Here is a 19897-nt window from a genome sequence, read left to right as displayed (position 1 = left end):
ATGTTAGCGTCAGGGCTGTGTGTTGTGTTGTTATTTTTTTTTTACTTTTTTATTGAATTTATTGGGGTGACATTGGTTAATAAAATTATATATGTTTCAGGCATACAATTCTATAACACATCATCTGTATATTGTATTGTATATTCCCCACCCCGAGTCAAGTTTCCTTTCAGAGCTGTTTTTTTTAAATCTAGGTTTTTCAGACTCAGCAGTTTGTAGCTACTGTCCACTGTGGCAAAGGTAGCAGACTGGTAGCCCATGTACCGGATGTAGCTGGCAGACTTACTCTGTTAGATTAGCAAAGCATTTAAGTTGATTATTGTTGTTTTGTCTGTGTTCCCTCAAGACAACAGTTGGCTAGAGCTGAGTAGCGGTAGATTGTTGATGTACTCCTGTGAGGCCTGCTGAACTCCTTTCAGCTACCTGTCTGCCAAGTACTTTGTGAGCTGCTGTCCTTCCTCTCAAATGAACTATATTTTCTTATAACTACATTAGAATTGAATTGACATTAATAGGGCTGACATTTGTGAGCTTAAGTTGGTTCATATATTTAAAATTTATTGAGGTGACATTTATCAAGAATTATAATTCAGTCCTGGCCTGCGTGGTTCAGTGGTTAGAGCGTCAGCCCGAGCACCAAAGGGTGGAGGTTTCAATTCCCTGTCAAGGGCATGTACCTGGGTTGCGGGTACGATCCCCGCCCTGGTTGGGGAGCATGCAGGAGGCAACCTCTCAGTGAGTCTCACATCCATGGTTCTCTCTCCCTCTCTCTCTCCCTGCCCCCCTCTTTTTTTTCTCTCTCCCCCTCTCTCCCTCCCTTCCACTGTCTCTGAAAAGTAATGGAAAAAAGTATCCTCAGGTGAGGATTGACAAAACAACAACAAAAAATTATAATTCAAATAAGAAACTGAGAAAATTTCTTATTTCTGTAAAATGCTTAGGAGTTTTCCAATTTCAGTATTTTCTCTAACTATCTTGAGTGATTTTTGCAATATGCAGATATATACTATTTTCTTTTCCACTGAAAGGAAATGTGTACACGAGTGGTATGATTAACCAGGCCATTAGTAAAGATAATTAGTACATTATGTCATTCTAAATTGATGGTCCTGTGGTTTTTTCCAACTGTAGGTCTTAAAATGCTATAAATCAGCATTTGTAATATCTTTATTACAGCAGGAGCAATGCATTTTGAGCTGTTAGAATAAAATGAAAGTAATATATGTTGGAGACATTTTAGAACTTGTTTTCTATCTCCTAGGAATTAAGCATTTTTTCTAGATAAATTATACTATTATTATCGACCAAAGTATTGTGAGATTAGTGAGATGATAAATTTGTAAAAATAAACTTTGTTCATGAGTCTGGGAAGCACAATTTCTACCCTTAGAAAATAGCTCCCCAGATTTCTAGCATTTCTTAGGGATGAGTGTTATAAATAGGAAGACCAATAAACCTAATTTGTTTTACAGTTCACTTTCATTTACATGAAAAGATACGCTTTTTATTCATGTTCTTAAGCTAGACTCTAACCACTGAGCAACCCAGCCAGGGCAACCAGCACCTCAGTTTAAAACATGCAAATGTCTCAGCAACTTGTTTGTAATAGGAGAGGCCTTGCTGGGGCCTGGCATTCCTATCCGTGAATGTTACATTTGCAGTGGTCAGGGCTAGTCCTCTAGTCTCCCTGCCTGATAGTGCTTTTCTTAGTATTTAACTTTATTTTCTTCATTATACTTATTCTCATTTTAAGCTGTGTTTTGTTTTTCATGTGTAATAGTTTTGTGTCTAATTACGTTAACTGATTCATTCATAGTAAATATTATTAGGGCTTTGAATTACCACCAAATCAAAGGTTTTTGTCTAAAGAACAGATTTGTTCAGTATGCTTTTTTCTGGTATTTGGTTCATTTTAAAATAGGTTTGACAGAGTTGCACTTTTAAAGACTTTTGCATTGTCTGGTATGTTATCCTTTTATTCTCTTATGATCATGCAATAGATTTTACATCTGTTTGGAATTTGATTTCTAAATTCTAACATTTTAAAGTTTTCATTCTCTGTAGTTTACTCATTACTGGAAAGCAATCAGTAACTTTATGTCTTTTTTCAGATTATTTTCTTATAAGGTTATTGCTTCATAAGTATCTTTGCTTGATTAAGTTTGGATCAAATAAAATCTCAGTACAATCTGATTCAGTATTATTTTCCTGAAAAACTTTCTTTTCTCTAGGGTATTATATGGATAAACATCATTGAAACTTATGTGCACATTAGTATTAATAATAGTTATTGCTTATGGAGCTCCTTCTGTGCACCAGGCACTGATATGCATTATCTTATTTAAACCTCAGGATGAAACTGAGAGATACTTTTAAACCTCACCTTGCAAGTCAGCACACTTGGGGCTTGGAGAGATCACAAACACTAGTAGAGGTGGGATTAGAAAATAAGTCCGTTTGATTACCAATCCAAAGCACTTGATCATTAGATGACATTTCTTTTCCTAATGAACTCTTTGCAAAAAAGGAATGAAATGGATCTAAATTGGCACCTTTAGCTCCTCAAATTAGGAACTTTTAAAAAATATTCTAAAAACCTTAAAAAAGGTTTTTTTGGAGGTTAGTAGCCTGAAATGTCCAAGTGTAATACATCTGAAGCCCAGTAGGAAAACAGTCATTGACATTTTGGAGTTGGAACAAAACAACTGGTCATCTTCCCAGGCCATGATGAGAAAATTTTGGCTTACCCATCGGCTTAACCACAAATCTCCAAGCTGAAGCTGAGACCCAGGGGCCACATCTCCGTTTTTCTTAGTCGTTGCCTTTTCACTGAATTTAAGAGGCTCCAGAAACCTCAGTGGCGACTCCTTGTGGGCCTCGGTGCGCGATCACCGGTGGCGGGAACCAGGGCTCTAAACCACAGAGCCCATTTGCAGAGAAGACTGTGGGAAGCAGCTCCACGACCCAGATGCCTGGGGGTCCCAACTTAGCAATATTCTTAACATCACTATCATGTTATCTTTCACAATACCTCTTATGCGTTGTGCTTAGTGTAGCAGAATTGAAACTATAGAGGTAAGCAATCTTCAGTTAGCATTGAAGCCTATAAGAAAGAACTGTCTTAAATGCCCTTTAAATTAACACCTGCCAAACTGGAATCTGAAGCAATTTCTGTTTTCAACTATCCAAGATTAATTTCACACTTTATATTTTCATAGTCTAGTCATTTTTAAATTGTGCTGTTTAAGAATTGACATACTTTTTGAGGGTAGAAGACCTGAAATGGATTCAGAATGCTTCTGTATGTGACAGTCTTAACCTTTCCTTTAATTGAAGAATTCAGATGTGAAACTTTATTAAATGATAAGGTTTATGATCCTCAATAGCTCATTTTGGGATTCTAGGTAACAAGTAGTAATGCTAAGTGTATTTTAATCCTCCTTGAATACTAATATCCAGTGTTTAACTTTATTGAAATAAAATAGAAACAGGTGTCAGTTGGTCTGGAAATTGAAATTCTTCCCCAATTACATGGATTTTTAAGTGACAGGGTTTGGGGGTTAACTACTAGATAATTACATCAAACTATTGCGAACCTTATATTTACCTGGGGGTTAATTTTCTATTAAGCAAAAAATTTTACTGTAGCTTCTGCACCTTGTTGTATATTCCTTTCATTAATTCTTTATGCATTTGACAAAGGCAAGTTGGGGAAAGAAGACAGGTGCTAAGAGCAAAAAATGAAAGTGAAATGGGTTTTATAGAGAAGCAGTTTAGCGTATTGCTTGAGAGTAAAGATTCTGGAGCTAGACTACCTAGGTTCAGATTGCGGCTCTGCCATTTGCTGGCTGTGTGAATCTGGGCAAATTACTTGAACTTCCTATGCCTCTGTTGTGAAGTAGGGATAATAGAAGTACCTACCTCATTGGATTGAGTTAATATATGTAAAGTGGTTATAACAGAACATGCTTGGCATAGTAAGTACTTAATAAATATTAGTTATTATAATAGAGATGAAGGAGAAGAATATTGTTAGCACCTCTCTTGTGTAGAACTTGTTGATCCAGAAACCTCATTAATCTAAAGGGCTAGAAAAGTCTGATTAGCTAAATAGCCTGAAGAGCAAGCGTTTTCTTGCTCTCTGCTGTCCTTGGCACTCACTTGGTTCCTGTATAACTTTTTATGTAATTACAGTAGGCTAGTATGCCAGTCATCAATTTATTGCCTCTCAGCTCCATGTTCACTCTCTATTAACTACTTTGTAAAAATAGATATGGGCCCTTTAAATATTTTTCCTTTGCCAAGTGACACAATGTTGAGCCTTATCAATAGAGGATACTGGAGAGGAAGGGGTTTTCCTTCTTAGTTCTGCCTGCTTGCTCAGCAGACTCCTAGACAGCTTCTCTGGCACCAGTTCCTTCATACAGGCAGCCTCTACAGTGTTCACCTTCCCCAGTGCAGGCTTCTGCAGCACGTGTGGCTTCTCAAGCCTCCAGCTAGGCTTCTCCAGTGCCCAGCTCCTAGACTGCAGGCAGCTTTTCAAGCCCCTGACTCCTGCTGACAGTACCTGTCTTGGGAGGCATTATAGGAGTCTTTAGTAAGACATTTTACCATGAACAGCTTTCCCTGAAAGCCTAGAGTGCAGATTTCTAGCAAGTTCCACCACTGTGGCACCACAAAAACTTCTTTGCCTGTAATACTGTCACTTATAATAAGAAATATATATTTGGTCTTCATCCCTGATTTTGGCATGGAGCATCTAACATCCTTGGAATTTCCTAAGTGATGAGCGCCATGAAGGTGTCTTTAGTTATGTGAATGAGGTGACTTCTCAAAGGCCACTAGGTAACCTAAGGATAAGGGCTGGTTGGAGGACTGGGAAACTTCAGTCCCACTGGGGAGGGAAGAGGGGCTGGAGGTTGACTTGATCTCCAGTGGCTAATGATTAAATTAATCTCACATATGTAATGAAGCCTCCATTAAAAAAACAGCCAACCACCACCAAAAAATGGGGTTCAGAGAGCTTTCAGGTTGGTGAACACATGGAGGTCCTGGGGAGTTTCACACTTGGGGAGTATATAGAAGCTGTGTACCCTTTCCCCATACTTTGGCCAGTGCATCTCTCCCATCTGGATGTCCCTGAGTTATATCTTTTAATAGTGAACTAATGGCTAGTAAGTAAAATGTTTCTCTGAGTTCTGTGAGCCATTCTAGCAGATTAATCGAACTCAAGGAGAGGGGGTCATTGGAACCTCCAGTATATAGCCAGTCAATCAGAAACACAGTCGACATCCTGGACTTTTGACTGGCATCTGAAGTGGGGGGACTTGGGCAGTCCTTTAGGACTGAGTTCTTACCCTGTGGGATCTGATGCAGTCTCTAGGTAGGTAGTGTTAGAATTGAGTTGAATTGTAAGACCCCCAGCTGGTATCCCAGTGTTACTGGAAAGGGGACTGGAAAGAGGGTTGGCCTAAGGCTGGTGGTAGTGTGTGGGTTCTTGACTTCATGCAGGGAAGATTTCACAATACGAGTCCAGGTGATTTTGAGAGTATGTTTATTAAAGTTGGGGACAGTGAAACAAGGAAGGACCTAGGATAGAGGAAGCAACTGGAGAGAGCCTAGGCAGAGCTGCTTTGGCTCCCTAGAAATGCTATGGTAAAGAAGTGAGCTGAGGCGGGGCTGCTCTCAGCTCACTGGAGAGTCAAAGAAAAGGGGGCTTTGGGGACAGGTTTAGGAGGTTAGCCCAGGATAAACTGCCGCTGCCCGTTACTCCCCTGGTTGCAAGTCTTATGGGGTCCTTTAGAGTTTTGGAGATGAATTCCTGTGGAAGAAGAAGACGGGGGAGGGAAAGGTGTGGGCCTGCTCCCAGGAGGGAGAACAGGAGGGAGAGGCTTGCTGGGTCCTTCATCTTGCTGGGTCTCTTCATCTGAGAGTTTGCCTGGCCAGGCAAGGCTCAGTGGATGAGCTTCAGCCTAGGATCCAGGAGATCGCAGTTCAATTCCTGGTCAGGGTACATGCCCAGGTTTCAGACTCGATCCCTCGTGGGAGGCGTGCAGGAGGCAGCCGATCAATGACTCATCATTGATGTTTCTCTCTTTCCCTCTCCCTTCCTCTCCCTGAAATCAATGAAGATATATTAAAAATCAATCAATCAATCAATCAATCAAATAAAGGCTGGGAGTTTAGGGGAGATCTTAGGGGAGGTTCTCAATAGACTATTCATCAGCTTTTCCAGGTGCCCCCTTTCAGGGTCATGGTATCCACTGATTGGTCAGCACCAGGGCAGGGAGTCTAAACCTCATGATCAGCAATATGCCAGGGGAGGAAAGGCCACTCGGGGGGGTAAGGTCCAGCACCACTTTTGCCTGTTGCTAGGCACCCGGAGCTTTCTGCCCTGCTGACCTCCTTTATCTGGTTGTAAAATGCTTGGCCAGTTTGTACAGCTGCTCTGCCTCAGTTTCCCCATTCCACTTGCCAGGGAATTTTCCTAGTTTCTTACCTGCCTCACCAGCATTACTTGGTGTGGGGAAACATGCCCCTCACACGTGTCAGAATTGGTCCCAAAACCTTTCACTGCCGTTCGTTGAGCCCAGCCATGCCTTCTCCAGCAGGGTTTACACCTCAGCTCTGGTGGGATTTCTTTGAGCACTCTGTCTGGGCCCTAGGGTAGTCACTGCTCCTTTTATATGACACTCTTATATTCCTTAGAGTTCTCTCTTACAAGCTAATTTCTCATTACTTCACTCCCCAGTTATGGTTCTTTATATTAAATTTTCCCTGTTCAAATTACTTTATAATTTCTCTTTCTTGATTGGACCCTAATACAACTAGGTAATGGGTCATAAGATCAAATAACTACTGAGGCTGAACAGTGAATCAGGCCGGGAGTAAGATAAAACAGTTAAAGTTTAATCAAGATATGTGGTAATGCCCTAGCCAGTTTGGCTCAGTGGTTAGAGCGAGGGCCCGCGGACTGAAGGGTCCCGGGTTCATTTGCAGCCAAGGGCATGTACCTCAGTTGTAGGCTTGGCCCTGTTCAGGGTGCGTGCAGGAGGCAACCAATCCATGTGTCTCTCTCACTTCGATGTTTCTCTCTTTTGTGTCTCTCTTCTTTCTACTCTGTCTGGATAGCAATGGGTAAGGATTAAAAAAAAAAATGTGGGAGTTGGCTATCAGTGTCATTAGGGAATAGTGAGAACTGTGGTCAACTGAAGAGCATATGCCATTTGATGACACCAGTCCTGCTGTTGCCAAATCTTCCTACTTTTCAGAAGCTGGAAATAATGGATTTTTACATGAAACAACCCATGACTACATGATTTCTAAGCTCTTTAAAAATTAGAAACAGCAAACTAGAAGGGATAGGGGAACAAGTAAAGTACATAACAAAAAGGGGGAGATTATAAAGCATTTCAAATTAGTACAAAAACTTAAAGTGCAGTTGTTTAGAACCACTTAATAAAGGGGACAACATCTCTGTTTACATAGGGGCCATTGTGCTCTCTAGTCCAACCACAGTACAATATTTAATAATAGCTGCAGTGTCAACTTAAGTGTTAAGTTCTGTGTTTCTCTTCGCAGTAACCTTGGAAGGGAAAAATTCTTGTCCTGTTTATAGATGAGGAAATTGAGCCTCAAAGTTTACCAAGTTCAAAGTCTCTATATAGCTTCTAATTAAATGATCATTCTGTTTTTTAATAACACCTGATTATATAGTAGAAGCTCTTTGGAAAATTTAGAAAATATGATAATGGGTGAAAGAAAAATAAAATCATCTCCTATCCCACTGTCCAGTGAGAATCACTAGTAACATTTTTGTTTTCTTTCCATTCTTCTTTTTTCTGTGTATGCATTTTCAACATGGTTGGTTATGTGGTATATGTATAATTTTACATTCTCCCTTCTTTTACTTGGTAGTATATATAACATAAGCATTTTTCTTTATTTTGAATGTATTCTATGCATTTTTTTTTTTTTAATTCTCACCTAAGGATATTTTTTCCATTGCCTTTCAGAGAGAGAGAGGGAGAGAGAGACAGACAGACAGAGGAACATCAGTGTGAGAGAGACACATTGGTTGCCTCCTGCATGTGCCCTGACCGGGGCCAGGGACGAGCCTGCAACCGAGGTATGTGCCCTTGGCCAGAATCGAACCCGGGACCCTTCAGTCCACAGGCCAACGCTCTAACAACTGAGCAAAACTGGCTAGAGCTGTTCTAGGCATTTTTAATGCCTGCATTACACTCATTTATTGTGCGCTTAATTCGTTTTCATAATAGTGTTGAGTGAGTATTTTTGTGTCTGATGCTATCACCATATTTCAGATAATTTCTGTAGTGGTAGAATGACAGGATCAAAGGGCATAAATGTTCTTAAGAAGGTTCTTAATCTATATCACCAGGGGTTTTTTTAAATGTGTTTTTCCCCCCCAAAAGTGCAAATGACACTGTAGTCTCACTAACATTGGGTATTATTGTTAATTTTTAAAACTCTGTTTGCTAATTTGATAGAGAAAAATGTATTTTTGTTATTTTAGTTTTCTCAGTTGAACATCTTATATATTAATAACACGATATTTGTTACTAGTGTTTTCCCAGGTTCTTTTCCAGTGGGCTTTTGCGTTTGTTTTTGTAGTCACATCGAACAGTCTTATGGCATTTCCATTTTTGTTTAGTTCTTTTATATTTAGAAAGGAGTCTTATACAAAAAGAAAAGGAATTAGTTTTGTTTTCCAAAATTGGAGGAAGTAGCATTAATAAAATATTGCTTGTTATTACCTCTATGTTAAATGAATTAGGAAAGGGGAAGCCTATTTGATGCTGGCAAAATGGCAAATATCATGGCATTGTTCACTTGAACTTGTAGCCTAGTATCTGGGTTTTGTTTTGTTGTTGTTGTGGGGAAGGGGCTTAGAAGCTCTCCTCTTCACGCATGCTACTGATGGTGTTAAAGATTAGCAATAAAGGCAGTTAACTCTGTGCTAAGTGTGCTAATATCCTACTCCTACATGATGATAGTAGTAATAGTAGTCATCATCTCAGCTCCTTATAGAGAAGGACACTGAACTTGCTCAGGGTCACACATATGCTACCCAGAGGCAGGAAGCTTTTGACATCTTGTCTCAGTTGTAAGGAGTTGAAGAGCAAAGTTCATATTTGAGTTTCCTTCATTGCCCATTACTGACACTTAGCAGATAATGTAGTTAAGTTGACATTAGGAAGTATCTCCTTGAAGCAAGTTTGTGAGAATATGGAGAAAGCCTTTGTTGCTTCAACAAGAGTTCTCTGTACCCTATGTTTCATCTTTTCAGTGCTTAGAGCTTTGAAGGGATCAGTTTTATAACAAAAGATGCATCTTTAATTTTTTAGGAAACTACAGTTGATGATTTGAGTACTAAAGTGAGCATGGTACAAGGGGGGTTGAAATAAACTATTTTCAGTATTAAAAGCTTTAAAAATTATTTGCTTATACTTAGTGTAACCAAACAATTTACCGACTGTTTCTGTGAACAAGGAAAGAAAAACCACTTAACTATCTTGGTGTCTGCCGGAATAAACTGACTTCAAAGCTGCACTGATAGTTAACGGCAAGGAGTACAAGCTGTTGCTTTAAATAATACGTCTGGTCAGTCCTTTGGCTCAGTCAGGCTGCAGCTGTGAAGTTGTAAGATGAGATGCATAAAACCAATGCATTGCACAGTTCATACCTCTCTTGGGCAAATATTTCATTCCTCTGACAGAAGCCATCGTTCTGGGAACGCACTTTTCATCTTGAATTGCACTTGGAATTTGTAGTTTTTCCTTCAGATACACCCTTTTAGTGATTTACGATAAGCAAAGGAGAGACCCTGTCAGCATTTTAACTGTGACATACACACAGTTTTGAGATTGAGTCCCAAGTCGTGAAATTGTATGAAAGAATACAGCTATACAAATAACATGGAGCCATGTCTGTAGTGCTTAAAATAAGTCTGATTGCAAATAAAATGATTTAGGTAGTTAAGAATTTTTAAAAAATATATCTTTATTGATTTAAAGGAGATGGGGGGAGAGAAGTAAAACATCAATGATGAAAGAGTCATTGATCAGCTGCCTCCTGCACTCCCTTGACAGGACTGAGCCTGCAACCCGGGCATGTGCCCTGACCAACAATTGAACTGCCATCTCCTGGATCCTAGGTTGATGCTCAACTGCTGAGCCACGCCCGGCCAGGCAGTAGTTAAGAAATGAAAAACAAAAACAAAAAACTGAAATGACAACCCATGGCAATGATGTTTATTTTTTTGACTACTGATTCTCTTCATGAAAACTGTTGTCTGTAGTATTGGTCACTGTGAGGTTAGTAGACATTTACCAAGCTGATAAAAGTTAGATAAGATAAAAATGTTTTATATCACTTTGCTGAAGATTGAAACAGTGGCTGAACATGTTTTGAGCTCCTTGCCAAAATAGATGTCATTTAAGGTATTTGCATTAATGGGACAAAGGACAACACGTTTACTGTGATGGAATCCTGTAGTTCTTTATTATAAGTACTTGAATAAGCATAAATTCTAAATCAACCACTGAAAATTCTTGATATGATTATACTTAGAAGGAATATGTTTAGGCCTATTTTCCAGCACAAGTATTCTAAAGAGGTTCCACTATATTCATTTATCTCTTGATATCAGGGCCACTGAAGTGGTGGGTACCAAGTCCCTAGTGCCTTCCGTGGTGCTGGGCATTTAATTCTTTTTTTGTGTGTGTGTGTTAATCCTCACCCAAGGCTATTTTTTCCATTGGTTTTTAGAGCAGAAGGGAGGGAGGGGGAAGAGAGAGAGATATGAGAGACACACATCGATTAGTTGCCTCCCACATCCCACACATGCCCCGACTGGGGCCAGACATCAAACCTGCAATCCAGGTATGTGCCCTTGACCGGGAATCGATGCTCTAACCACTGGGCACACCGGCCAGGGCAGTTCATTCTTTTAGTAAATACTTAGGGAGAATCTGTTGTGCACCAGATACTATCCTATAAACTACGGGTTCAGCAGTAAATTCAAAACAAAAATCTCTGCCCTCACATAACTTAAAATTTTGGGGAAAGCTGTTACAGGGACATAAAAACACAGTGTTCAGTGGATGTTTACCTTCATTTGGTAAATAACTGTGCTGTACTTAATTTCAGAATAAACTGAAAGCATAATACAGTAATTTTAGCTCACATTGCTTTCCTCCAAGGAAAAGATGATTCACTCATGTTTACCTTGATAATCTCTTCCTACAAATTCTTATATTCTTTGTTTATAAAATTTGCGTATTATAACACAGTTCATGCTTACATTGTAGATCAGGGTTTATAGACCAGTAATATTTTTGAAATTGGGCAGATAGGGTTGCCAGTTTTTAATTTTGCCAAATAAGGACCCTAAAAATAAAAACTATTCTCATTATTTTTTAAAAGAAAGGATATTTTCAGATGAAAAAGTAGGTAGGACAGACGTAATCTTAGAATGAGGAGGAGTCCTCTGCATTGAAAAAACAAAGCCTTGTGGAAAGCACATCACATTGTCCTTATTTCTCTTATTTTGCCATGGCCCTTTAGAAACTATCAATAGAGTACAATTATAACTAGTTAAATTTTGGTTTTCGTCTTGGTGTTGCTCAAGGATTCTGCTGACTCTCACTATTTAAAGAGGTTGTATGAGTGAATGTTATCTTTTTTCAGAGGTAAATTTTATATGATGCATTGTATGTGTTGTGCCATGTGATGGACATTGTCTTGGAATGTACAGGGCAGCAGAGTGCAATGTCAAATCAAAATATGCCTCTACCTTTGAGTTTCCATCTATATATTGAGAAAGGGTTATTTCTTACATTTTCTTCTAGTTCTTAAAAACTTGGATTCTATTTTGATAACTTTGCTAGTTAGTTTTTTTAAAATATGTGTCTAAAGATTAATAAAAATTTTTACTCTGTCTTTCTAAAAATTTGCATCAAACTCCTGTTCATGTTCCTTCAGCTTAGCATTTAATTGTTCACACATGATTAACAGTGTAATTTTATGACTATGTGTCCTAAAGATTTACCACTATCTGTAATGACATTAGCTCCATATAGAGATTCAACTATTTTCTAGTGTGCAAGGGCCTTTGAGAAATTCTTATGAAATCTGTTGCAGTAGATAATAGTGAAAATTTTTGGAGAGACTTTTAGTATTCTGTGTAAACCTCTGACCTTGGTTTTAAAGAGCTGCCATGAAGAAACTGTTAAAATTGAATCGTTTTAAAATGAATCCTTTCAGAGGTTTTAGCTGAGTAAATTTCTACCCAGGAAAATTTTTTTTTTGGTATGTAATTTTGTAGAGTAAAAGGTACAAATCTTAATACAGTTTATGAATTTTGACAAATGTATGGAGGGATAACTCACATTCCAATCAAGATTTAGAACATTTCCATCATCCTGATGAAACAACCTGGTGCCATTTTCCAGTTAATCCCCCCTGTGTCCCCTCACTCATCCCTCCTGCCACTGTTGAGATTTCTGTTGTCATAGATTCATTTGGCCTGCTTTTAAACTTCATGTAAATGAACACATACAATATGTATTTTTTTCCTGTAAGGCTTCTTTCATTCAAACAACAAGATAATGTTTTTGATCATTAATGTATTTGTATGTAGCAGTAATTTATTTCTTTTTGTTACTGAGTACCATTGCTTTGTGTAAGTATACACAATTTGTTTATCCATTCTCCTATTGATGGACATTTGATTCAGATAAAGCTTCTAGGAACATTTTATACAAGTTTTTTTTTGTGGGCACACATCTTCATTTCTCTTGGTAAATGCCCCAAAGTGGAATCTCTGCTTTAACTTTATAAAAGATTGGCAGTTTTTCAAAGTGGTGGTACCATTTTATGCTCCCATCAGCATTGAATGAGAGTTTTAGTTGCTCTGTATACTTGCTATCATTTAGTGTTGCCAAGTCTTTTTTTTCCATCCTCATTAAGGATATTTTTTCTTCAATTTTTTCATTGATTTTCAGAGAGTAAAAGGGGAGGGAGGAGGGGGAAAGAGAAGGGGGGGCGGGGAGAGAGAAACATCCACTTGAGAGAGACACATCGGTTGGTTGCCTCCCGCACGAGCCCTGAGCACAAGCCCTCACCATCCAGGAATCGAACCTGAAACCCAAGTAGGTTTCCTTGAGTGGGAATCAAACTCTCGACCGTTCAGTGAATGGGCTGGTGCTCTAGCCACTGAGCCACGCTGACCAGGGCTAGTGTTGTCAGTCTTATGAATTTTAGCCATTCTGGTAGGTGTGAAGGGATGTCTCATTGTAGTTTAAATTTGCATTTTCCTGATGACTAAATGATGTTGACTAAATGAAGCCTTTTCATGGGCTTATAAGCCATTCATATATCTTTTGTGAGGTATCTGTTCAATGTTTTACCTATTTTTCATTGTTTTAAATTTTTATTTTACTAAGTTGTAGACATTTTTTATATTTTGAATACAAGCCCCTCATCAGTGTCTTAGGTTGGGTTTCCAGGGAAACAGACTCTGACAAGGAGCTAAGGCATGTGGGAAGTTCACTGGGGAGTGCTTTTGGGGGTAACACCTGTGAAAGAACGAGCAGGATGAAGCGATGAAGTTGAACAATAGCTCCGTTGCGGTAGTGCCCTCAGCTCGCCCCACAGCAGGCTCTGGAGCTGGATAGCCCATCAGAGATATCCTGAATTAAGGCAAGGGGATCAGGCTTTGCACCTCCCTCCAGATAACCCAGTGGACTAGTCAGTGGATGCGGACTGCCCAGGGAGAGGGAAGTCACTTCTCTTTGGCCCAAGGTCAGTTCCTTAGAGGGATTCATCTGTGAGCCATCAACACTCCCAGCAGCTGGAGGAACAGGTGTCTCTGAACTGAAGGGGGCTGATGTGGACAGTGTTACCACAGCATCCACCCCAGATATATGTATTGCAGACATTTTCTTCCAATATGTATTGTCTGTTCATTTTCTTAATGGATCAGCAAACATTTTAAATTTCGTTGAATTTTTTTTCTTACTGTGTGTGTTTTTGTGTACTTGCTAACAAATTTTGCCAACCCAAGATTGCAAAGGTATTCTGTCTACATTTTCTAGAAGTTCTTGAGTTTTAGGTTTTATATTTAGGTGTATAATCTATCAAGAATTAAGTTTGTATATGATGTGAGCTACCATCAAAGTAATTCTTGAGGACAGTCAGCTTTTTCTCTTTCAGGTACATCATCACTTCCCTTAATTTGCAAGAGCAGGGGCATCTTTCATTTCCATTGCCCACAGTAGAGCATAGCCAAAATGCTGACAGGACAACTGTCTAGCAATTTATTCATTAGTTTGAATTGTGCAGTTCTGAAACTCAGTCCCTAAAATGAAACGCTGTGCTCAGTCCAGTTCAGTTTTATCATTTTTTTGTCCTTCCTTAGGAGTAAAACTTTACATTCATGAATTTTTTTTTAAAAAGTGACTTTATGAGTTGATTGGGGAGAATGATTAAAAGATTAATTACCCTATCACTCCACACAGAATGGAGCTGTTTCTCCGTCTTGTGTTGTTCATGCTCTGAAAGTTTGTCTGAAATGAATGCTGTGATTAGCAACATTGGTGAGTTCAGTAACTTGGAAAAGGCAAAGACTCTTAGGATAGCTCAGTATTAAATATTAAAATAGTAACACCAGTTGTTTGTTTTCGTTTTTCTGAAATGCTTTAATCACTTTCTTCTGTTTCCTCTTATATCTTCACAAGACATCTTGAAGTATTGTTACTTTACAGGAGAAAAGTTGAGGTACTGAGTTGTTAACCACGTTGGCTATGGAGTCAGTTGTATCTCCCACGCCAGTGCCCCAGCCACTGGATGCATTCAGAATACTCTCCGTTTATTAGTTAATAATGGCCATCCTAAATGTATGAAGGGCTCACCTGGCCTGTGTGCTTGGATTGTGGGGATTCCTCTCTTGCTATATGGCAAGTGTTAGTTGGTGCTGACAAGCAACTGTACTTCTCTGGTTTTCAATAGACACACAGTTAGCTGTAGATCCCTTCCTTCTTCCCAAACGAGGAGGGAGTATATTTCAACCAGCCTTTCAACCAGACACACAGTTAGCTGTAGATCCCTTCCTTCTTCCCAAACGAGGAGGGAGTATATTTCAACCAGCCTTTCAACCAGACACACAATTAGCTGTAGATCCCTTCCTTCTTCCCAAACGAGGAGGGAGTATATTTCAACCAGCCTTCATTTTCCCATAAAGACTACATATATAGGGTGTCCCAAAAAATGCATACACACACTTTGAATCATTATAAAGGCGATGTTTATTAAAATACATTTCATTTTCAAAATTGAGCTATCAGCTATTAAAGTGTGTATACACTTTTTGAGACATCCTGTATATTTCCCCAGCTTCATAGACACAAGTTCAGTAGTACACCAGAGGTAATACAGCCACTATTATTTTTGCTAACCTCATAAAGGAAACTAAAATAGAGAAGTGAAGTACGTGATATACCATTAAATTATTGAAACTTTTTCATAAGCAGCATACATAATTACCTCATATAGTTTTTAATGTCATTTTTTACACTGCTAAGACTCCAGGAAGCCATATAGGCTGCACCATTGCTTCAAGAAATTTTGAAACGTAATCCTTTTTATTGTGTATATCAGATGGCAGTTCTCAAAGAAATCTGAATAAAAAGAAAACTTGGGATTAAGTTGGATTAAAACTCTAGATCATTTACCTCATTGCTTTTGATGATGGTTTTTTACATGTATCAAGTTGTTTGTCTTCATTAAATATCTGCAGCTTTTTGTATGTCAATCATACCTCAATAAACGTTTTTTTAAAAGACTTTGGAACATTTTAATATTGAACTAAATACAATTTTTTGTTGTGTGAGTAATACATGTTCATTTTAGATAAATTATAAATGTTTTATAAATTATGTTGTAGCCCTGGCCAACATGGCTCAGTGGTTAGAGCATCAGCCGGCACACCGGAGGGTCAAGGGTTCGATTCCTGGTCAGGGGCGCTTACCTGGGTTGCAGGTTCGATCCCTGCCCCCAATCAGGGTGCATGTGGGAGACAACCAGTGGATGTGTCTCTCTTGCATCCATGTTTCTCCTTTCTCTCTCTTTCTCCCTCTCTTCCCTCCCTTCCATTCTTTAAAAATCATTGGAGCCCAGCCGGGCGTGGCTCAGCAGTTGAGCATCAACCTAGGATCCAGGTGATTGGGGTTCGATTTCCGGTCAGGGCACATGCCCGGGTTGCAGGCTCGATCCCCAGTCAGGGGCGTGCAGGAGGCAACTGATCAATGACTCTCTCATCGTTGATGTTTCTCTCTCTCTCCCTCTCCTTTCCTCTCTCTGAAATCAATTAAGATATATTAAAAAAAAAAAATCAATGGAAAAAATATCCTCACTCCTCAGGTGAGGATTAAAAAGAAAAAAAGTTATGTTATAAATTATATTTACATATTATGTTTCTAAATTATAAAGAAATGTTAACATTTAGTTTACACTTGTACTTACATAAATACTTTTTGTTAAAAATACAAAAACCATGTTGTCTGCCACCAGCTTTTTCCTCATAGCAATACATTATGACTTTTTATAGCCATAAGTAGACCTATATCATAATTTTTAATGGCTGAGTTTTATAGTACTGTGATGAAATTTATTTAGCTAATCTCCTTTCTTAGACATTTAGGTTATTTTAGGGTTTGCACTCTTAAGTGTAGTGGTCATCTTTGCATAGTGATTTCTTCCTTAGGGCAAATTTCTAGAAGTGAAATTGCTAAATCCAAGAATTCACATTTTGAGACTTTAAATCTAAATTGCCAAATTGTGGTCCAGATAGGTTGCAGCAGTTTACATTCTTTCCAGTGTTAGACAAGTATGCTCATTTCTCCCTATCATGGATAGTAGACAAGTTTTCCTACATCATTGCCATCTGATAAATTTTAAAATAGCACCTCCATGTTTTTAACTGGCATTATTCGTGAAACTGACCCTTTTTCATTTTCACTGGCCATTGTAGATTTTGGTCTCACAAATGAGCAGAACTCACAGTCTTGATTAGATACTTCAGAAACTTTTTTTCCATGCATTCATCAATCTTTTCAACAGTTTCTTTTATTTTCTTTCCAGGAGCGACTAAAGCTGGTGACTGTTTTGGGTGCCGGCCTTCTCTGTGGAACTGCATTGGCAGTCATCGTGCCTGAAGGAGTACATGCACTTTATGAAGATATTCTTGAGGGTGAGAGGGAAAGGCCTTCTTTCAGATATGTTATTGACATTGAGGGTTGAAAGGAGCTTAATGATATTTTTTTCTGAAGTAGAATTGATATTTGCCATAAAAGTCTACCCTGAGAAGAGTTCTTAAAATATATCTTTTGACATCTTTGACATTGAACACATCCTTAGCAGTTTGTGATTTGAATGCCCCAATTCATGAGTAACATTTAAGATTTATTTGCAGTAATGCATGAATTTCAGGCTTTCAAAGTATGACCGACCTTTTTAAATGCCTACTCAAAAACTTCCCAAATCCTACATGATAGGTATTTTCAGTGTTTTTTAATTGAAAAACTATGTAGATATACACATTTGGATTTAAAGACTCTTTATAGTAAACTTTGCAGATAATTGGTGACGACCCCTGCAGTAAAGGACAACTGAAAAACTGAAGAGGACTCTCCTGACGCTAATAACAAGCAGAGAACAGTATAGCTGTGTGAGAGTAAATGCCGGACGGTCGGCTTGGTTCACTCACCTGCGAAATAATTTGGTCCTTCACACCAGCTTGAAAACATGACTTGATTCAAATTTGTGATTCAGCAAAATCAGGTTACTACTTGTCATGAACCTTCACAGATACCTGTGAAGGATTAGAAAGCAAAACTTTTAAATTGGTGAGCTGAATCTTCTAATGCCAAGAGTCTACTGGACTTTAAGAATAGTATAAAGAGGTGTGCACCTTCCAAATTTTGTGCTAGATACCCTATAACAAATAGTTTTTCAGATCTCAGTTGAGGAAAAGACCTGTGTCCTTTATCCAGAGTGGTGATGCTCTTATACCTGGGGTATGCATGTGGGCATAGTGGTAAAGTGTAAGGATTTGGGGGATCTTACTGCAAAGTAAGACTGAGGCTGAGGATTTGTCAGCTTTAGGGGGAGAGAAGTAACCAATCGGAAGCCTTGGAGCAGTGGTTTCCACTCTTTTTGATCACACATCCTACTGGGAAAAAATATATACATACACTATTCTATTGATTTACTGTGTACATTATAAAACACATGGCTAAAATTATAGAAAAATGTAAAGTATGAGATTTAAAGTAAATATGTATTGATCAGTATTTTCTTTCATATCCCAGTGGGTCAGCCTGACTTTTTCTGGGTGTGATTATTGCACTGTAGTGATCACATCCTGGTATACTAGGAAACAAAAAGGGGGAAAGGAAAAGAAGGGAAGGGACTTCCCTCCCCACCAATACCTCTCAGCAGCCCCTTTTCTTGGTCCTTGGGCCAGAAGGACAGGGTTTCTTTTTGCTGCCTTCTCTCCTCATGATATTGTTACTTTATGTAGTAGTCTTCAGGTACATTTTTTGAACACTTTTTGTCTTAATCAGTACATGATTGCGGCTATAGTGGATTTACTCCATTTGGACCAGCACCAAATGAGTCCCATCATTCTTTATTAAAAGTAAATACTAATACTCCACTCTATTAAAAAATTTTGAGGTAGCTCAGCCATGATACTAGCTTGCTTAAACTAAACTGTCTACAAATTTTTCACATCTCTCTTCATACTGATGAATTTAGTCGCAATCATTTTCGTCTCTGCTACTTTATCTTTTTCTCACCCCACCTTTTCCCTCTCTTTATTTGTATATCAAACGAACTTTTCTCTAAACTACAAGAAAGGAGTTTGTTTATATGTTACAACAGCCTATGGTTTAGTTCTTCCATGGACCTTGCAATTATGATAATTAACATTTTTTCAGAGCCCAGTATACCATGTTAATTAACTGAGTGCTCTGACACTTTAATAAGCACTATTAAATACTAATTTATGTAAAAAGGAATCTCTCACATGTTCTTCTCATAATTATAGTTCTAAAGCCACTGGAATTAGGTGATTATCATCATTCATGTGAGAAAACTGTTTTTTTATAGAAACAATTTTTAAGAACACAGTTTCTTGAGTACTGCAGTGCTTGTTTACTGTGGAGCTAAAATTTGAAACCACCATAATTCTTTGCAATGGGTTTAGGAAGGCAGGCTTTTGGGTCAAAGATCTACATATAAATGTGATGTATTCGTAAATAGATAATCATCAAAACTGTTGTCGTCAGGAATGATTCAGCAGTCCCACTAACTTCTCCAAGAATGCCACATACCAGATTCTTTAGAGAGGTACACTTACCATCTTATGGCTTTTCTTTTTTTTTTTTTTAGAAGTATGTGTCCATCAATTTACTTTTTTTGTCTTTATATATATCTTTATTGATTTCAGAGAGAGGGAGGGAGAGAAAGAAATAGAAACATCAATGATGAGAGAGTCATTGATTGGCTGCCTAGCCCACAACCGGGGCATGTGCCCTGACCAGGAATCAAACTGCGACCTCCTGGATCCTAGGTCGATGCTCAACCGCTGAGCCACGCCAGCTGGGCCATTCTTACCGCTTTTCTATGTCATTTTGCTCTACACTTAAAAGGATTGGGTTATATTTGCAATTGTATTTCATTCTTATCCTATCATTCATTAATAAAAATGGAGCTCTTTAAGAATCTTGTTATACTCTGCTCCAGCAGCTTTCTTTTTTCCCCCGTCTTCACCTGAGGATATGTTTTCATTGATTTTAGAGAGAGAGGAAGC

General features: G+C 38.5%; 1 protein-coding gene across 1 annotated transcript in view; it reads left to right on the top strand.

Moving 5' to 3' along the window:
- SLC39A9 (solute carrier family 39 member 9) overlaps positions 1 to 19897 on the top strand; it is a 35436-nt gene that overhangs the window by 2738 nt on the left and 12801 nt on the right. The window contains exon 2 of the mRNA XM_016223857.2: positions 17164 to 17272. Within this exon, the coding sequence (XP_016079343.1) occupies positions 17164 to 17272 (109 nt within the window). The remainder of the gene's footprint in view (positions 1 to 17163; positions 17273 to 19897) is intronic.

This window comes from Miniopterus natalensis, chromosome 1, assembly GCF_054644295.1.
Source record: "Miniopterus natalensis isolate mMinNat1 chromosome 1, mMinNat1.hap1, whole genome shotgun sequence".
NCBI lineage: Eukaryota > Metazoa > Chordata > Mammalia > Chiroptera > Miniopteridae > Miniopterus > Miniopterus natalensis.
This window is presented reverse-complemented; position numbering and strand designations above follow the sequence as displayed.